This window comes from Notamacropus eugenii, chromosome 1, assembly GCF_028372415.1.
Source record: "Notamacropus eugenii isolate mMacEug1 chromosome 1, mMacEug1.pri_v2, whole genome shotgun sequence".
In the NCBI taxonomy this organism is placed as follows: domain Eukaryota; kingdom Metazoa; phylum Chordata; class Mammalia; order Diprotodontia; family Macropodidae; genus Notamacropus; species Notamacropus eugenii.
In genome coordinates this window covers 3,125,198-3,142,786 of record NC_092872.1, presented here as the reverse complement: position 1 = coordinate 3,142,786, position 17,589 = coordinate 3,125,198, and the positions used below count along the sequence as shown (strand labels likewise).

Here is a 17,589-nt window from a genome sequence, read left to right as displayed (position 1 = left end):
CCATATAAAAACTTATTTTTTACTTTTTCTAGTTTTGTGATTTTGCACTTGTAATCAGTTTCTTAATGCGCTTCCCTGACGCACTGCATGTCATCTCCCTTTTCAGATCGGGTGGTGGATGATTTAAATCCAGTGTTAAACTTCACTCGGAGGGAGGTAGAAAACCTGCTGCATTTTGTAGAAGAGGAGCCAGACCCTGCCCAGCTGGCACTGAACATGAGTAAAATCAAGGATTCCGTCTTACAGCTTGCTTGTCTCAAGTACCCTCACCTCATCACCAAGGTGTGTACCATTACCATGTTTAGTGTATGTACTCCCCTGAAAGGGTCTATTGAAAAGAAGGTAACAACACTCCTCCAAGGAGGGGATTTTCTCATTTTAAATTTTTACTTCTATTGTCCAAGGCAATCTGCTTCATCAGACAATTATTAAGCAATGATTTTTATACAAGATACAGTGCTCAGCATCACGGATACAAAGATAAGATACACAAACCCTCTTCTCTTAGGAACTTGTGATTTAATGGTGCTTTTCTAGAGATGGTAATTTGTGGAGAAGGGAAAAATAGGACCCCCTTTGTAACACTTTCCCCATCTGCCTGTGTCCCAGGAGTGGGGATCATACATTCTTAGTCAGAATTGCTAGGTATGTGATGGGTAGGAGAAGGCAAAACTGTATTTATGTCTGTTTGGGAGCAGTTTTTCATTAGTACCTTTGGAATAACAGACTGACCTGCTTAACTCCCATTTTTCAAAACATTTTCTGATACCTTGTTTTTACATCACCTCACCTTCGTTTCTGAATGTATACCTCCTTTGTCCCTTACTCTGTAGACCTTGTTAAAAAAAAAAAAAAAGAGAGAGAGAGAGAACCAGCTCAGCAAAACTAGCCACCCCAGAATTGGTGCATGTGCAGTGAACGTGTCCCTTCATCCCCTGCCTTTGCACAGGCACGAGGGAGATGTAGCTTTTCGCCTTTTCTCTGTGACCAAGCTTGGTGGTCATGCTTACATGGCAGTCAGTTTCAGTGCTCTGTTCTTTCCATTCACATTTTAATCGTTAGTGCCCATGTTCCTGGGGCAGCTTTCTTCACCATATAAATCTCCCTGTACTTCTTTGGATCCTTCTGGTACAGGGATGCTGCATTGCACTGGGTGGTGCTTGTGTGCCCTTTGGGTGGTCAGCTGAGTAGGTCAGTAGAGGAAAAAGGGTCTAACCCTCCTCGTTTTTGCAGGAGCCTTTCCAGCATGAGTCGCTGCTCCTGGATCGAAAGGAGCACAAGTTGACCAAGGCAGAGAAAAAAGCTGCAAAGAAAAGCTATGAAGAAGAGAAGCGGGCGTCTGTCCCTTACACACGTCCGTCCTATGCTCAGTATTATCCTGTCAGTGACCAGAGCCTGACCAGTATCCCTGCCTTCAGTCAGAGAAACTGGTAAGTGTCTATCTCTGAGAGGCTTCCAAGAGCTAGAACCATGATTTAGTTTTTCTTTGAACGTTAAGACAAAACAGCTTGTATTTTTAAACAAAAACATCGCACGTTGTTCACTGTGTGTATCTAGCAGAGTTTCTGCAAGGGGAAGAAGGGTGGGTTGGAAACAGAGATCATATGCTCCCCTAACTTTCTGATGGTCCCTTCTTTTCTTCTGTGTGTCCTAACGCCCCTGATGTAACCAAGCCTGTTACAGCACTGGGAAGGTTTCCCCTGCCGCAGTCTCAGTGGCAGTTGGGTGGGTCTTTCAGGAGCTATGCTAGGTAACTGGTCACCGGAGGGTAGGGCCTTTTATGCCAATTTTCGGCTCTTGGTTGCTAATGGGGTTTCAGCTAGTGGCTGAGCTTGTCAGTACGCACAGTTAATCTCCTTGGGCACAACTTCTAGAACGGCTCAGTCTCTAAGCAGAAGCAAAGACAACTGTTGATAAGGTTCTTTCTCATAAACAATAGTGCAGTTATCTGTTTAATTTCTTTTCTCATTTTCAGACAGTGTGGTTCCCAACTTTCACCTTCCTATTCAGTAAGCAGATCTGCTGCCCATGTTTACAGTTTGGTATATTACACTGATGCATTCAGGATAATGCCTTATTCCTCTCATCGAGGGGCTTCAGTAACTTTACTGATTGATTTTGTACATTTTTGTTGCTATTTTCCAAGTATCTTATGTGAAAAATGTCAAATTAACTTCTAGGGTATAAAGTAACTGGAACCACATTCATTATATCTTTGAATTGTAGAAAAAGAATTTGGTATTTAAAAATAAATCGTTAATTGTAATATAATTTGTGCTTTCCATTTTTTCCAAGTGGACGACCATCCTATAATAATGTTTTTCAAAAAGTTTGTATTGATGTATCACTTCCTTGTGCTTTGGCTCATATATTTATGCCCATTAAATATTTTGAAATGAATAATTCTTAAGTATCTAGAAGCATAAATTGCTTGCATTTCCACATTCTGCTTGAAGTGAACAAATAGGTGGTATTGTGCAACAAGATGGGATAGACTAAAAACTATCCATTTCTTGTCTTCTCTCTGGGTTATTCTTTTTCTTTTGTAATGTTGTAGTTTGGGGGATTAGGGCATATTTTTCTAACTGATCAGTTTTGTAGTTTTTTTCCAGGAGAAGTGATCATAGGATCACATGGATGAGAGATGAGAAGGGACTGTCTAGTCTAATCATATTATTTTGCAGTCTACAAAACTGAGTCAAAGAAAGGAAATAACTTGCCTCCGCATAAGTGGGAATTTATCCCAGACCCTCTGACTCGAGATACAGGCTCTTCTAACTGCCCCATGCTGTATTCCACAGGACAGCCTGTGTCTTTAGTCTCCCATGTCTCTGTTCATTATTTAACGTGAAAGAGAGAGGGTCAAAACAGTGTGATTGCTTGGAATATACATGGATAATAGCTAATATTTATATAGCATTTACCATGAGCCAGGCACCACACTAAGCACTTTGATCGTTACCGTAATCCTGGGAGAGAGCAGCTATTATCCCCATTTTGAGGCAGAGAGTGACTTGCCTAGGGTGACGTAGGTAGTAAGACTCAGAGACCTGATTTGAATGAGAGTGTTCCTGACTGCAGGCCCAGCGCTCTATTCATTGGGCCAGAGAGAAAGGCTGGTCATAGGATCAGAGGTCCGGAGCTGGAAGGCATCTCAGAAGCCATTTTGGTCCAGTCCCCTCATTTTAACTGTAAGATGATTAAATGACAAGGTCATGTACACAAGGAGGAAACATCAGAGGTGGGATTTGGACCCATGCCCTCTGGCTCTATGACTTTCTCTTTGGCAACTACTGCTGAGTTTTAATTGCTGAGACAGAGGCTTTTGATTGTGAGCAGAGGGTCTCCTATAGCATAGACACTTCAACTGGTGCCAATATTTATGCCACACCCAGCAGTGACTTTATAGGGCCAGTGTTTGTAACCTGTATAACTTTAACAGTAGAATTTCCATCTTTTCTTCAGTGACTTATCAAGGGAGTATGAACACTTGCATAACTTGAAAGTTGTTCATCTGTCCATCTGTTTGGTAACATAAAAACCCATCGAGTAATCAGGGTCCATAAGAATGTAAAAAGGTCTGACCCAATCCAGTGATTTATCCCGTTTATTTAATCTCTGAGCATGTAATACCCCCAGATAGTTTGTGGAAGCAATTTTCCATTGTGTTAAATTCAAGACGTTAGTCATATTCCCTCAGCCTCATCTCTAACAAAGTTAGATTAGGTTATTTCCAGGGTTCTGGCTGTAACATTCTGTAATTTCCAATTTTGAATAAAACCTGCTCTGTACAGCTCAGCCATCATATCAGGTACCTAGAGAGAGCCAGAAAAGTGAACTTCTAAAACACTATCTTTCACACGTTCCCCTGTCACACAGATATTCCTAGATCAGTGGAAGAATTCCTCACTCAGTATTCAGTGTGGTTTGAACACCTTCTGTCACCATGGTGTGTCTTAGACCTTTTCCTAAGTATCCTCTGGGGGTGTAATAATTACTTGATCTAGACAAAGAGCTCTAGTTCTTTAGTCAGTGAGAATCCTGGAAAGTTTGAAGCATTTGAAAATCATCTAGCATCTCCCTTCCCCCCAAAAGTCATTCCTAGAAGCAACATCTAGTTCTTAGTGCTTAAACTGATTCTGAGTTTCTTTCTCTTTCTCTTTTCCCTTTCTACTCCCTCTTTTCCTGTGTTCTACCCCTCTTTCCTTTTCCCTTTTGGATTGGCCAGGCACTGCAAGTCCCTCCTAATGATTGTGAGCTCTGGGATATGGCTGGTAACTGAACTGGTACCTTTGTTGAAAACACAGTATTCTCAGTTGTTCAGTATATGTGATGAAACGCCTGCCATTAACCTGGCCTCTTGATCTAGTCATGTTGCAGGAAGGGAGGGTTGACAGGTAGATATGAGGAAGTTGATTTGATGGAGGGGTGGGGACAGATGAAGGAAAAACATTCCTGCCTGAACACCTGGGATGATTGTGCCCCACCACAAAGAGAGGGTGGTTAGGGAGTAGTTTTCTTTTGTTGGTGAGATGTTACTGAAGATTGAAAACCCCTGTGGATGGGCAAGCTGTTAATACTAAGGTTTTTTCTTCATCCTTTCCTAATCTCTGGTGTCAGAGGGAGTGTGCCCCTAGCCAGGTACCCAACAATCAGGAGCTCAGCTAGGGAATAACAAAGCTCTTTGTCTTTGTGTAGTGCTATTTGTGGTTGTCAGAGTGCTTTCACATTAGTACCACTGGATAATCACAATGGTACGGTGAAGAAAGGATTATTTTTTGTTGAGGAACCTTAAGACTCAAGTAGGCTAAAGAGTCTGAAGAAAGGCCCCCCAGCTAACTAATGCAAGAGCCAGGGATAGACGCTTGTCTTCTGGTCCTTAATCTGTTTTCACTAACAAAGGCTGTCCTTCCAAGTAAGCTAGAGCATCCCACTTAGAAGGGACACTCAATACTCAGCCAACGAGAGTCAATAAATAAGACCTTTCATGTTGACCACCTCTTGGTCTCCATTTTCTCTCAGGAGGCCAACCCTGAAAGGTGACGACAAGCCTGTGGCCAGTGTCCGTCCCGTGCAGTCAACCCCCATCCCTATGATGCCCCGGCATGTCCCACTGGGCAGCTCAGTCTCTGCCTCAGCATCCAATCCAGCAGTTAACTTCCCCATCAACTACTTACAGCGTGCAGGTGTCCTTGTGCAGAAGATTGTTACAACAACAGGTCAGTGACATGGGCACAATTCCAAGAGTGCCACCTTTGCTCTTGATTCATATTTTCATTCCACAGGCATTTAAGTACTAAGTATTATAAAGGATGTAAGAGGAAAACAGAAAACAAGTCTTCATCCTTAAGGAACTTCCACCCTAGTTTGAGACTCACTTTGCACATTTGTGAAATAAATGAAAAGTTCAAGCTGGTATATAATCAAGTATTCATTTGCATGGTATATATTCTTTAAGTGCTGTTAGAATTTAGAAAGTTAAAAATAATTGTTGTGGCATGGGATTAGTCAAGATAGCCTTCTTGGGAATAATGGGTTTTGAGATAACCCTGGTAGGTGTAGATCTATGGCAGTGGTCTTCCCTCAAGAATTTTAGCCACAAAGATAGCTTTCCCAACCCTTCATCAGTATGAATTAGCTTAGATGCCCTTATAACCCCAGGTATTGGTTTATCCACCAGATATTGTCATTCCTGGAACAAACAGCTCCACAGATGTGCAGGCAAGAATCAGTGCTGGGGAGAGCATCCATATCATCCGCGGGACAAAGGGTGAGAGCCAGTAGCCCAGCTGCCCCTGATTCTATTGCCGTTCCCAAACCAGGGAACAGTGTGGTACATGTGCAGATTGGCAGGTGTGGGGAATTAGGAAATACAAGTCAGGATGGGCTAAAGAAAATCACTCAGTATGCCTCTAAAGCAATCTTGGATATGAAAGAGGCTTGAATAAGCTTATATTGTCTGGGTGTGAAGAGTGTTTCAGGCTAGACCCATTAAGTAACCTTGGCCAACTCCAAAGAGTTTCTGGAGTTCTATTAAGGATGTTCTACCTGAATCCTTCACTTAATGAGGAACACACATTTGCCACCAAAGTAGGGTGATGGCACGTACAAAAATGGTGCATTGTCCATTTTGTAGAGCTTTCCTGAGAGCTGGACCTGAGTTCTGAAAACTAAAGGGGATGGATCCCTTTGGCAGATGGAGAACAGAACAGGCCTCTGTGTTCCCCAGGCAGGGAGTAAGAGTACAGGGTCTGGAGCTGTGATGAGTGTGGGGAACTCCCCAACTCCAGTTCAGATAGGTACACTCCCCCCCCCCCCCCCCCCCCCCCCCGCCTTTACTAAGCCATTCAGTGTCAGAGGTGGGGCTTGGGCTGCTCAGAGCTGCAGACCTTTAGGAGCTGGGCCTGTTTCTTATTTATGTGCACCCTTGCCCCAACACCCCCTCCCTAGTTTTGTATTGACAGTTTGAAGCTTCATTATATAACTTGTAGCCAGTTAAATGTAATTAGGCCTGAAGCCTTCCTAGGATTGGGGAAGAGGGGGAAGGAACAGGAACAAACATTTATTAAGCACCTGTTATGTTGCAGGCATGTGCTAAAGTACTTTACAAATATCTCAAGTCATGGATACATTATGGCAGTTTTATCTAGTCGTCTTGTCCACTTTAGGGACGTATATCCGGACCAGTGATGGGCGGATTTTTGCCATCAGGACAACTGGAAAACCAAAGGCTGATGATGATCGCCGGACAGCTGCCTCAGGTACCTGTGTGACTTTCTTACCTCTTAACTGCTGCACTGAATTGCACTCTGCCCTCTCTTTTCTCCTCCTAGTCTTCCTCTACAAAAATAAGGCTGGTCTTATTTTACGTTGCCCGCTTTAGTCTCACAAGCTCCAATGTTCAGTTACAGAAACTTCTGCCTTAGCCAGTGCCTTCCTGCCACACACATATACCCCCAATGGATACTCAATGTATATATTGAAGCCTTTCATTAGAATTGAGACCAGGTAACCAAGTTCATTTAGTTTGTTCCCTCGAAAATGGGATTCCCAAATTGGAACCTCTTCTTAGAGTTGACCTTAGGTTTATAATCACCCTTTCAACCACCCTTTCAAACAGCCCTTTCACTGGAATCAAGGGTGGGTCTGATCATCTTGTACCTGAGCACTGTGATCAGTAGTCAGTTTCTCCTTGTCCTTTCTAACTCCCAGGTATATATATATATGTTTTGCTCCCAGGATCCCAGGGTCCATCTCTAGAGTCCACAAGCAATGGCAGACATAGTGCCTCATCACCCAAACCTCCCAACACAGAGGAGCTGGCCAGACCTATTTCCCCTGACAGCCCTGAGATCATCAGTGAATTGCAGCAGTATGCAGAGGCTGCAGCTGCTCGAGAGACCCATCACATCTCGCCTAGCACCAACCCTGTCTCCTCCGGTCCCCCAACCCGGTCTACAGACAGTAACGCAGTCCCTGGGACAGCTCGAGGGCCTGAGCCTCGCTTAGGGAGCCATTGCCTGGCCCTTTCCCTCCCGGCCACCAGCCAGCCCAGTGATGGGCACCCAGTACTGGACTTACGGGGCAACAAACGCAAGTCGGCCTCACCATCTGCCACAGAGGAGCCAGCCCGCCGGCCGCCCAAAAAGTGCCAGCTGCCAGCCCCCGTGCAGCCGTATGAACACGGGTACCCAGTTTCCAGTGGATTTGCCATGCCATCAGTCTCTTTAAACCACAACCTCACCCATCCCTTCACCCCCCAGGCGGGGAACTCCTTCTACATGGGCACTGGCTCTTCCTATTACCAGCTGCCCAATCTGCTGGCAGACTCCCCTCTGGTATTTCCAGTGACTACTGACCCCCTCCTGCCAGCTGGCCCAGTCAGCTCTTCTTCTGCTGCTACCTCAGCCACTGCCAGCGTCCCTTCCTTCATGCTAAACCCCTCTGTGACGGGGATGCTGCCTAGCTACTCCCTCCCCTTCACGCAGTCTCTCCTGCCCGAGCCCAGGATGTTCGCACCTTTCCCCTCCACCATTCTGCCCAGCAGCCTTGCCCGGGGCATGTCAGTCTACCCAGGCTATATGTCCCCCCACTCGGGGTACCCAGCTGGCAGTCTTCTACGGTCCCAGGTGCCTCATTTTGACTCCCACGAGGTCTCAGAGGTTGGGTGCAGCTCCAATGAAGATGAGGACAAGGACGATGATGTGATAGAAATCACAGGGAAATAGCTGGGGAATCCCTCTCCACCTCATTCTAGCCCCCGATGGGCTTCCCATTGGGACTGGGCCCAGAAAGGGAGAGCAGTAGGCTGGACAGGGGCTGTCTGTCGTTGTTGTTTAGCAAGGAAGGAGAAAATCCAGACTGCTACAGTGGAAGGAGTTTGAGCACTGGGGACCAGAGATGGGAGAACAACCTATATTGTCTACCTGCCTGCCTGAAGATTGGTTCGTCTGGCTTAAGTCTGGAGGTTTTCATCCAGTTTCTGGCTTTTGGGAGCCCTTTCTCTTAAGAGAGCTGCCTTACTGAGTGATTTAGCTCAGTTTGGGGAGGGCAAGGGGTGGGTGGAGAGGAAAGGCAAAGGGAGAAGGGAGGATAGGCTAAGATCCCATTTAAAGTGGGGATATTTCTTGGGGATGGAGCAGGAATTCAGCCGTGTGTGTGTGTGTGTGTGTGTGTGTGTATGTGCGTGCGTGACAGCATGGTAGGAGGGAAGGGAGGGTTCTGGGAGAGGGGCTGGGGAGAACTTGAAATTTTCTTAATTGAAATAAAAAAGTAGTGGCTTCTTTCCAGCTTGAACAGTGGGTAAACAGAAGAGACTCAGCTCAGGGTTAGGAGAGTTGCCTTTTAACAATTCGACTTAGGTATGGGGTGACTGAGAAGACCTGGTTGACCCACTGTCTGAGATGCAGATTCTAAGCGCTGCATTTACTTTAGGATTTGAAGAAAAAATACAAAGATTATACATTGCCAGGTTGCGTTTCTCCTTGCCATGTCTGTGTCTCTGGGCAGCTCTTGCTTTCCCTCTTGAAGGGAAGCTGTGTGTGTATCCTGTGAGGGGGTGGGTAGTGGGGAGGGTAAGATTCACTGCCATGTGTGAAGAGTTTCGCGGTGGTGAGATCAGTGGGAACTCAAAGAGTTTATAAGACTGAACCCCCAACTACCTGGCCTAGTGGAATGTCTTTGTTCCCTCCTCCATTAGAAATCTCCATGTTAATTTATTTCATGAAGGCAATTATTTATTATTGGGGGTTTTCATTTCTTTTTTCATTTATGTTAGGGGGAGGGAGTTGGGAGGGAAGAGGGTGGGAGATAGGAAGAATGGGGATGGAGAATCTTAAGGTCTCCCTAACCCTGGGTTGTCAGTGAGAAATATTATATGGACAGGGAATCAGTCTTGGATGGAAGTTAGAGGATTTGACCAAAGTGTAGACTGTAGTTAGGACCAATGCATTTCTAGGTGGTGATTTCCTAGGATTAGTGTGGAGGCCATGGAATTGGCTGCAAAGTAAGAAAGTAGGAAATACAATTGTCCTGGTCTGGGGCCTCCAATGTATTCCATTCCTGTAATGGAAAAGAGCATTGGCCGCCCTTCCAATTCCTCAGAGCTTGTCTACTGTTGACAGTAAATTTGGAAGGAGGGGAACGTAAACTTAGTTTCAGGATAAGGAATATTCCTAACTCCCAAAGTATATTCTTTAATGTATATGCTGAATTTGGCTGTTTTCCTGTGGGAAGGAGTTGCGTTAGCACCGCTCTACCCCTCCTCTGAATCCTGGGTTGGACTTCCCTTTTCAGAAGCAAATTGGTCATTCTGGGTTCCAACTTTTCCTGGTGACAGTGTCTAGGAGAAGTGTAAACTCGGCCTCTCTCAGGACTGGCATCGGGTTTTTAAGTTGCTAGGGTGTTGTAAATTGGCTGAGGTGAGAAGGATGAGCCAGACCAAAAGCCTTTGCCTGACAAGCTTTCCCAGGGTGAGAGCTGTAGCTAATGACCATGTCTCCTCAGGCTGGGAGGTTGCAGCAAGTTCTCTTAGTGGGTCATTTCTGTTTCTTCCCAGCCCTGTGAGGAGAGCATGACCAGACTGACCCTAGGAGTAAGATCTCTTGTGAATTTTCTGTCCAAACACTGTTTTCATTGTTCAAAGGACTAGGTGTGCTGAGTTATTCCCAAGAAATGGGACAAAGAGAAGATGGATGATAGGGGGGTGTGCGCATATACGAGTGCACATGTACGTACTGTTGTCTAAAAATGCCAAAAGTGGAACCTTAGAGCTTGCTTTCTCTCAGTTTTCATAGGCATTCTGTCAGACATACCTAACTCTGCTACTCATAGAAGCCTTAGATCTACAGTTTAGCTATGCAAATTATTTTTGATTAATTTAAGAATAGCAGTTCAAACCAGTGTTTTCTCTTTCAGACACTTCCCATGAATGGACAGTGAAGGGGCTCCATTGGAGCAGGCTCAGGTTTAAATTGGCACGGTAGAAGGGAACAAGTCTGGACCCCTTAGGTTCATTCACTACCTGATCTGTGCCAGTAACAGGAAGGGTCTTGAGTTATGTGTTGGGAGGGAGATTGTGTCTTTCCTGCTGCCTCTTTGCATGTCCACTGACGCTGATTGTATCATCATTTTGTCACTAGAGGTGGTGGACAGGCAAGTGAGGCGCAACTGGCACCGGGACCAGGTTCACAGATCCCTCTGCAAGATAGTGCAGATAGCACTCTGATGCTAGTGAATAGTGGAAGACCCCTTAGTGTTTGCCATGTCATCGATGGTTTCACAGGGTTGGCTGTAATGAGGGCATTTTATCTTGCCTTCTTTCACCTGTGCTAGCAGGGATTACTTCTCACAGTCACATGTTCCTGCTCCGTCTCTGAAGGCCAAAGCTTTGGGAGGCTGGTCTTGCTGAAGAAGGCCTTCTTTGAAGATTGCAGGTGGAGATTTCGTGAGAAAGTGGGATGATTGGGGGATCTGAGTTTCTGAGGGTTTTATAAATGAATTTTAGAAAAACAAAACCCTGTCTTTACTGCTGCCTTTCTGTGTATGTCTGTCATGTATATTTGTATACACACATATGTGTGGTTTATGTACGTGAGGGAAGCAGATGGTGTCATGGAGGCCATAAAAATCATATCCTTGTCTGCCTTCACTAAGGGAGGGACAAATGGCTGTGGCTTTCACTAGCCAGGGTATGTATGGTAAAGATGGACTGTGGAGGAGGGCGGTATATCCGAGATAATTCTTAGACTGATGACATCTATGGGTTGGGGTTCCTTTTTTTTAAGCCTTTTAAACCATATACATCTGGTTTATTGTAGATTTGCTGCTTATAGATTTTGCTCTTAGTCATAAGGGCACAGTACAATTATGATACAAGAACAGCTGTAATGAAACTACCTTTGGATTTGAACTACACTCTTCCATTTTTTAAATGTCTTTGTGGTCTTAAATTGGTGATGTTACCAACATGTATGGTTCATGTATAAGTTGGAAAAGGAATAAGCTGTGTCCCAGAGCAGTTCCATCCAATACAAATACACATCTGAGACTGACTTACCCTGGCTTCTGTGCCCCTTAAACTTAAAGTAGTACTGATTCCAGTAACTTCCAAGCCACAGACAACTCCCAATCAGACACTGCTTTCTTGCTAAAAACTCACGGTAATCTCTGAACTCCCCTACTTCATATCCACATCCATTATCTCCTAAAATTTCCCTCATCCAGGAGCATGGATCAAGGAGAAACTAGCCATTTCAAAATACCAATTTTCCTGCCTGGTTGAAAAAGTGAACCAAACTAGCAATTTCTCTTGGTGGGAATCTTTACTTGATCTTACCCTAAAAGTAATGTTAGAAGAATAGGGCCTTTCAGTCATTGCCAAGAGCCCGTGTTCTTTTGTTTGATCCTGTTTTTATCAAATGTAAGATGCGCTATCTGAGCATGAGTCATCTTGTGTCTTTTAACTGAATGTCTGACATGTACCTGACATTCCTTTCTTCTCTTTATCTAAGAGAAGACCCCATTCCCCATCTCTCATGGCTAGGACCTTCCCATACCCTACCAATTTCTCTTAGTGATTGCTAACACCCAGCTTCTCCCCTTGCTGTGCATAACCTTCCCTTCTTGTGCAAAGTCATATCCATGAAGAAAACTGACTCCTTTCATTCACCATTCTGAAACACTCTGAAAACATGTTTGACCCATGTGAGCATGAGCCCTGTCTCTTGAGAGGATCAGAGGGGAAGCTCTCTGACTTGGCTGTAATCTGCCCCTGGTTCTAACCTGAGGCATTAGCCCTGGACCTGGTTCCAAGGGTGTTCTTTCGGGAGACCACCCTTCATCCAGCTGTCTCAGCTTTCTGCCTAAGGTTGTAGTGCTGGATGTGCCTGCCCCATTTCATTACTCTGTCCTAGACTATAGGGACAACTGAGTCTTAAAACTACTAAATTCTTGGCCAAGCAGATTGTAACTTCCCTAACCACCATAAACCCTCAAACCAAAATTAGGGCACTCAGCTATAAGAGAAAACAATATCCACTGGCCTTGGCCCAGGGCCTTTGTGTACATCTGCCTCTTTTTTTTTTTTTGAAGAGATCCTGTAGTTTAACATGTCAGTTTAGAAAGGGGCAGACCTTTAAGGGCCTTTACAAAGTTGAAGTAACATGTTTTCTTTCCTGTGTCCTTTAAGGAAGGTGTTTTGAGGGTAGAAGTATATTGCTTAGCACCTCATACTGTGATGTGACCTAGGACTCAGTAGCTGCAAGAGCATAGCCTGACTGTGGGAGGTTGTTTCCAATCCAGATGTGTTCATTAAACTGCACTGAGGAGGGTAAGAACAGCTTTTGAGGGAAGGGGGGTGGTAGACATTAGAGGAACCTCACGCCCCACTGACTTTTTTTCCTATAACTTGAATTGATGAGCACCATCTACTGAGGGTGGGTGGGGTAGGATTGATCAGTAGACCAGGTTCAAGGGAGGCAGAGAGGGGAGTTGTGCTGGACAAGGGATGGGGAGGCATCTGGGGCCCAGTATCTGGCGTTGGTTTTCAGTTTTCTTTCCTTTGGATGCCATCTGAGTCTGGGGTCCGCGTTTGGGGATTGAAAAGAAGATTCTGTAGCAGGGCCGGCCGGCCCGCACGAATGATCATGTGCTTCCCTCTTCTCTCTGGAAGGCAGAGTGTCTCCTGCCCCAGAGACTGGACAACTGGTCGTTTCTATGACATATTTATTTTTACTTGTGTTTCATGTCACTTTTTTTAAAAAAGCAAACAGAACAATTGTAAGTCAGTATAACTGCCTATCAGTTTTCTTTCTCTCTTTTTGTAAAATAAAATTTAAAATAAAAAAAAGAGGCAGCTCCCTGGACTCAGTTTTATCTGGATAGACACTGTTTCCACCGATAGTATCTTAAATGGCTTGGGAGTTGGGACGGCAGGAGAAGGCAGCGCTGTGCCTCCGCTGCTCGAGAGCTCCCAAAGGAAACATCCCTGGCATCAGGCAGTGGAGTCTGAGGCAGGGAAAGTGTAGGAAAGCGAATTTATAGGTGTGTGACTGCCACCTCCCAGGGCTGAGGAGGTGGGGGACTTGGAAGGAACCCAGGGGTCAGGACACAAGAAGCGAACGTGTTGCAGAAGGGCAACTGGCCTTAGAAAAGACTTCAGTCTGGAAGCTGGGAGCAGGGGCTCCTAGAATATGAAGACACAGAGAATCTAGACTCCCCCCTCATTTTATAGGTGGGGCAGCACCTCTCCAGAGGTCCAAAAGGTCTGACTGCTCACTTAAGTGTTCTTGCCTCTCTGCTTGAGCCCCTAGTTTGGAGCTGGGGTGGGGAATCTGGGCCTCAAGTCTCCACATAGGTTTGGCAGGTGATGCCAAGGTGGAGGTGCATTTGGAAAACTCAGCTTTGGAAGGCTCTGGCTGCCCTCTGGTGCTTACAGATGGGATTCCTACTTGGTAAGACTGAACCTTCTGTAAGCAGGGAAAAGCCCCCGAAGCTTGTGCTGATCAGCACAGCCCAACCTCCCTTCTCATCCTAAGTCCTGATTCCTGACAGAGTTCTTGGTGCTAGAGGAGAAGGTAGAGAGCCAAAAAGGAAAAATCCAGTGCCTGCAGAGGTTCCAGTGGGAACTTTGGATCAGGCTCCTCTTAGTATTCATCTGTGAAAGAGGAGACCCACAAGTCTACAAAGAGAGCTTCGGCTTCTCCTAAGGGCTGCCATCCTACCAGCTAGTCTCCATGTTTTCTGGAAGATGTTATTGACCCCTGAGAAGCAGGGGCACTGAACTCAAAAATTCCTTGCTAAGAGGGTCTAATCAATGACCCAGAGGTCAGATGACACCAAGAAAGTCTAACCTACAGCTGCTTTCCATCCTGTCAACAGCTCTTAGAGGAAACCATTATTCCTTTATGCATGAAGTACCTACTATGCCGGGTACTGAGGATACAATGCTTTTTATTTTTTAATGATACAATTCCTGTGTTCTAGTTTCTTAGATTCTACAAGGGAAATAGGACATGTACACAGATGAGTATGATCCAAGGTAGGGAATGGTGGCAAGAGGGATCTACACAAAATGTTTGAGGGAAATATAAGAAGGAGGAAGAATGGGGCTATGAGGATGGGGAACCCCAGTTAAGGATGAAGTGACAGCTGAGGTTAGAAGTGAAACAGATGCTGAAAGGCAAAAGTGAAGAGATTTACAAAGTCATCAAAGTGGGAGATGGCATGTAGAGTTTGGGAACCAGCTAGTCCAAATCGGCTGGCACAAACAGGGTGGTCAACAGTGTCAGAAGTTAGCCAAGGAGGTTGAGGTTTGAGAAAAGCAATTAACAATGGAAAGATCTTTCGTGGCTTTTGAGAGACTATTTCCAGCAGAGCCAGATTACAAGGAAGGGAGGAATTCGTGATGAGGAAGTAGAGGCAGCTCTGTATAGATACTGCTCTTTCTAGGCACTGGGCAATGAAAGAGAAGAGAATCGTAGAATATCAGGGAGATAGTGTTGACAGCAGGAAAGGAGCCAGGAGAAGGGGAGAGGCTAAAGAGGGAATAATTGATGAAGCAAGCTCCAGAAGATGAGAGAGGATCAATTATCCAAGTATGCCTTGGCCAAAAAAAAGGGAGGGGAGAGAGGGAGGATCCCATCCTCTTGAGATGAGCCGGTGAGGTGAAGTGAGGGGGAGTGTAAAGGAAAATAATTTCTAAATTCAAAGAAAGGCAAATGACTGTGCCTTGAGAGCCTCAGCAGAGTCAGAGACAATCTACTAGAATAGGGAAGAGCGCAGTAGCAGCCGTTAGAGGGGCCTGGGATCAGTCAGATGAATAAAAAGACGAAGCAGTAAGGGGTCAGTTGAATTGGTCATGGACCTAAGTCAACATGAGTTTGTGACTTCCTCTAGCATCCTTCAAAGTAGAAACAGAGAAGGCAGATAGTGGGGAATGACCAAGGGAGAGCGCCCTCTTGAAGGGCTTGACTATTAGGCTTACCTCTCCGAAAGGAGAAAAAATAAGAACAGAATAGACAGAAACATGGAGGGAGAGAAGAGCTAATGCTTTTAAATATCATCTCGTTCGATCCTGTCACCCACCTGTGAGGTAAGTGCTACATTACTCCTGTTTTACAGATGAGGCTAATGGGGTTAAGAGACCTGCCCCAAGGTTACACAGCTAGTAAATGTATAATGTAGGATACAGAGTCCATTCCTTCTGACCCTAAGGACATGTTCTGTTTACTAAACCACCCAGCTGTCTGTGAGTACTCAGCATGCCTAGGGTGGGGCTTGATCCTATGACCCTGAGAGTGGTTCTCCACGACGGAGCTGGGCAGATTTAGGGGAAAATGAGACGAGAGAAGTCGGAAAGGATTGGAGCCAATAATCAGGGAACAGAATTTCAGAGTTCCATGTCTGAGATCTTTAAATCAAACACTAGACAAGTTGCCACTCAAGGTCAGAGATGGCTGTAGATCATGGTCCTGCCAAATTGCCAGTTGGATTCATTCCCCCCCCCCCCCCCCGTGTGAAATTAGGTTAAAATAAAAATGAAGAAACCCTGTGTGGAAGAAGAATGGGGGTCCCCACGGTTGGCCTTGCATATAGGGCCAGGCAGTCATGGCTTGATTCTGTGTGTAAAGGTCAATCATTTTTAGAACTGCCTTTGCCATTAGCTTCCCTTCTTGTTCCATGTACTGTAAGGAAGGCTCTGCCTCCACTCTGTCAAGTCCTAGGGGAGCCTTGCTGATGGCCTTCAGCCGGAAAGTCTCCAAGTCTCCATCCTTCTGTCTCCCAGTCCTGGAAAGAATGCGACTTGGCAGAGAAGGGAAGTTCCAAAACTTACCCAGCCAGTCAGCGACCTTCTGAATCGCGCGGTCTAAGCTACAAAAAGATGAGAAGGGCACTTCCAATCCCCTCCTCTTCCCACCAAGAGAGAAGGAAGAGCTGGGTTAAGGGGTAAGCCCCTCTGCAGGGAGGAGAGAAGCAGAACATTGCCTTGAGGGCAGGGACTTGCACAGAGAAGGCATTTAATACTTAATAAATGAAATCTGGAGCTCTGAAATCTCCCTCCTCCACCATTACCAACACCCCACCACCACCACCTTGGCTTCCCAGGGCTCCCTCTGGCTTTCTCCTGTCCTCTCTGGCTCTTCCTCCTTTTTCCTCTCACTTCTATTTCCCTGCTTTCTACCAAGAACTGGGATCCTAGAGAGAGAGAGATGAGGCCCAAGAGCAGGCAGAGAACACTCAGCCCCGAAGAGGCCATTCCCTCATCCTCCACCCTTGCCCTTCCCCACAGGCAGTCAGCCTGGTGGGGCAGATGGGCACCGCACCAGGCAGTCTCTCATACCAGGGGCTCCTAAGTGCCTACAGAGGGTCCTAGCCAGACTGAGATCCCTGGGGGCAGGAGCCCAGTCATCGGGGTCTCCAGGCACACAGGGGGTCTGCAGGGAGCAGGAGCTGGCAGAGCCCTCTGGGAGCTCAGGAGAGGGGCACGAGGGCAGGTGGCACCCTGGGCGGGTGGCCAGGCACTCAGCAGGCAGCACTGGGAGCAGGGGCAGGGAGGGCAGGGAGGGCAGGGTGGGCATCGAGGCTCCGAAGCACGGGGAGCGGAGGGGACGATGCCTCCGGGGCGGCCCTGGCTGGGGCTCCCTCCTGCCCAGCCCAGCCTCCTGATTGGCCGCGCGGGAGGGGCGGGGCCCGGTTTGGTCGGTGGGGGGGGGCTGTTGCCATGGCGACCCTTCCCCGCCCCTCCCTGGGCTGCTCCAACCGCCCATCCTCCGCCCCGGGTGGCCCCCTCCCCCCACCCTCCCCGGGCACCCAGCGCGCCCGCCCCGGACCCGGGCACGCGCCCGCGCCGACCCCCGAGCCGCGGCGGGGCGGGACGAGCCGAGGTGAGGCGGGGGCGCGGGGGGCCTTCCGCGTGGGCCCGCCCCCCCACCGCAGGGAGCCCCGGGGCCTCAGTGTTCCCCTCCGCAGAGTGGGCCGCCGTCCGGGCTCGCGGGGACCGTGAGCGGGAGGGGGAGGAGGGCTAGGAAGGGGGGACCCCGTGCACCCCACCCCCACCCCCGGCTGCGGCCGGGATGGGCCCCCCACGGG

General features: G+C 47.0%; 2 protein-coding genes across 6 annotated transcripts in view; both read left to right on the top strand.

The window, feature by feature from the left end:
• Positions 1-13,356, top strand: part of RAD54L2 (RAD54 like 2) — a 144,922-nt gene extending 131,566 nt beyond the window's left edge. For 4 of the 5 annotated variants that reach the window (XM_072650444.1, XM_072650439.1, XM_072650442.1 and 1 more), the window contains exons 17-22: positions 107-282; positions 1,234-1,430; positions 5,023-5,219; positions 5,681-5,770; positions 6,669-6,761; positions 7,240-13,356. In XM_072650444.1, coding sequence (XP_072506545.1) covers positions 107-282; positions 1,234-1,430; positions 5,023-5,219; positions 5,681-5,770; positions 6,669-6,761; positions 7,240-8,228 — 1,742 coding nt within the window. In that variant the 3' untranslated portion in view covers positions 8,229-13,356. The remainder of the gene's footprint in view (positions 1-106; positions 283-1,233; positions 1,431-5,022; positions 5,220-5,680; positions 5,771-6,668; positions 6,762-7,239) is intronic. The other variant, XM_072650445.1, reaches the window with a different exon arrangement.
• Positions 13,357-17,254: 3,898 nt separating this feature from the next.
• Positions 17,255-17,589, top strand: part of TEX264 (testis expressed 264, ER-phagy receptor) — a 37,590-nt gene continuing 37,255 nt past the window's right edge. The window contains exon 1 of the mRNA XM_072650471.1: positions 17,255-17,384. The gene's annotated coding sequence lies outside the window, so the exon portion shown is untranslated. The remainder of the gene's footprint in view (positions 17,385-17,589) is intronic.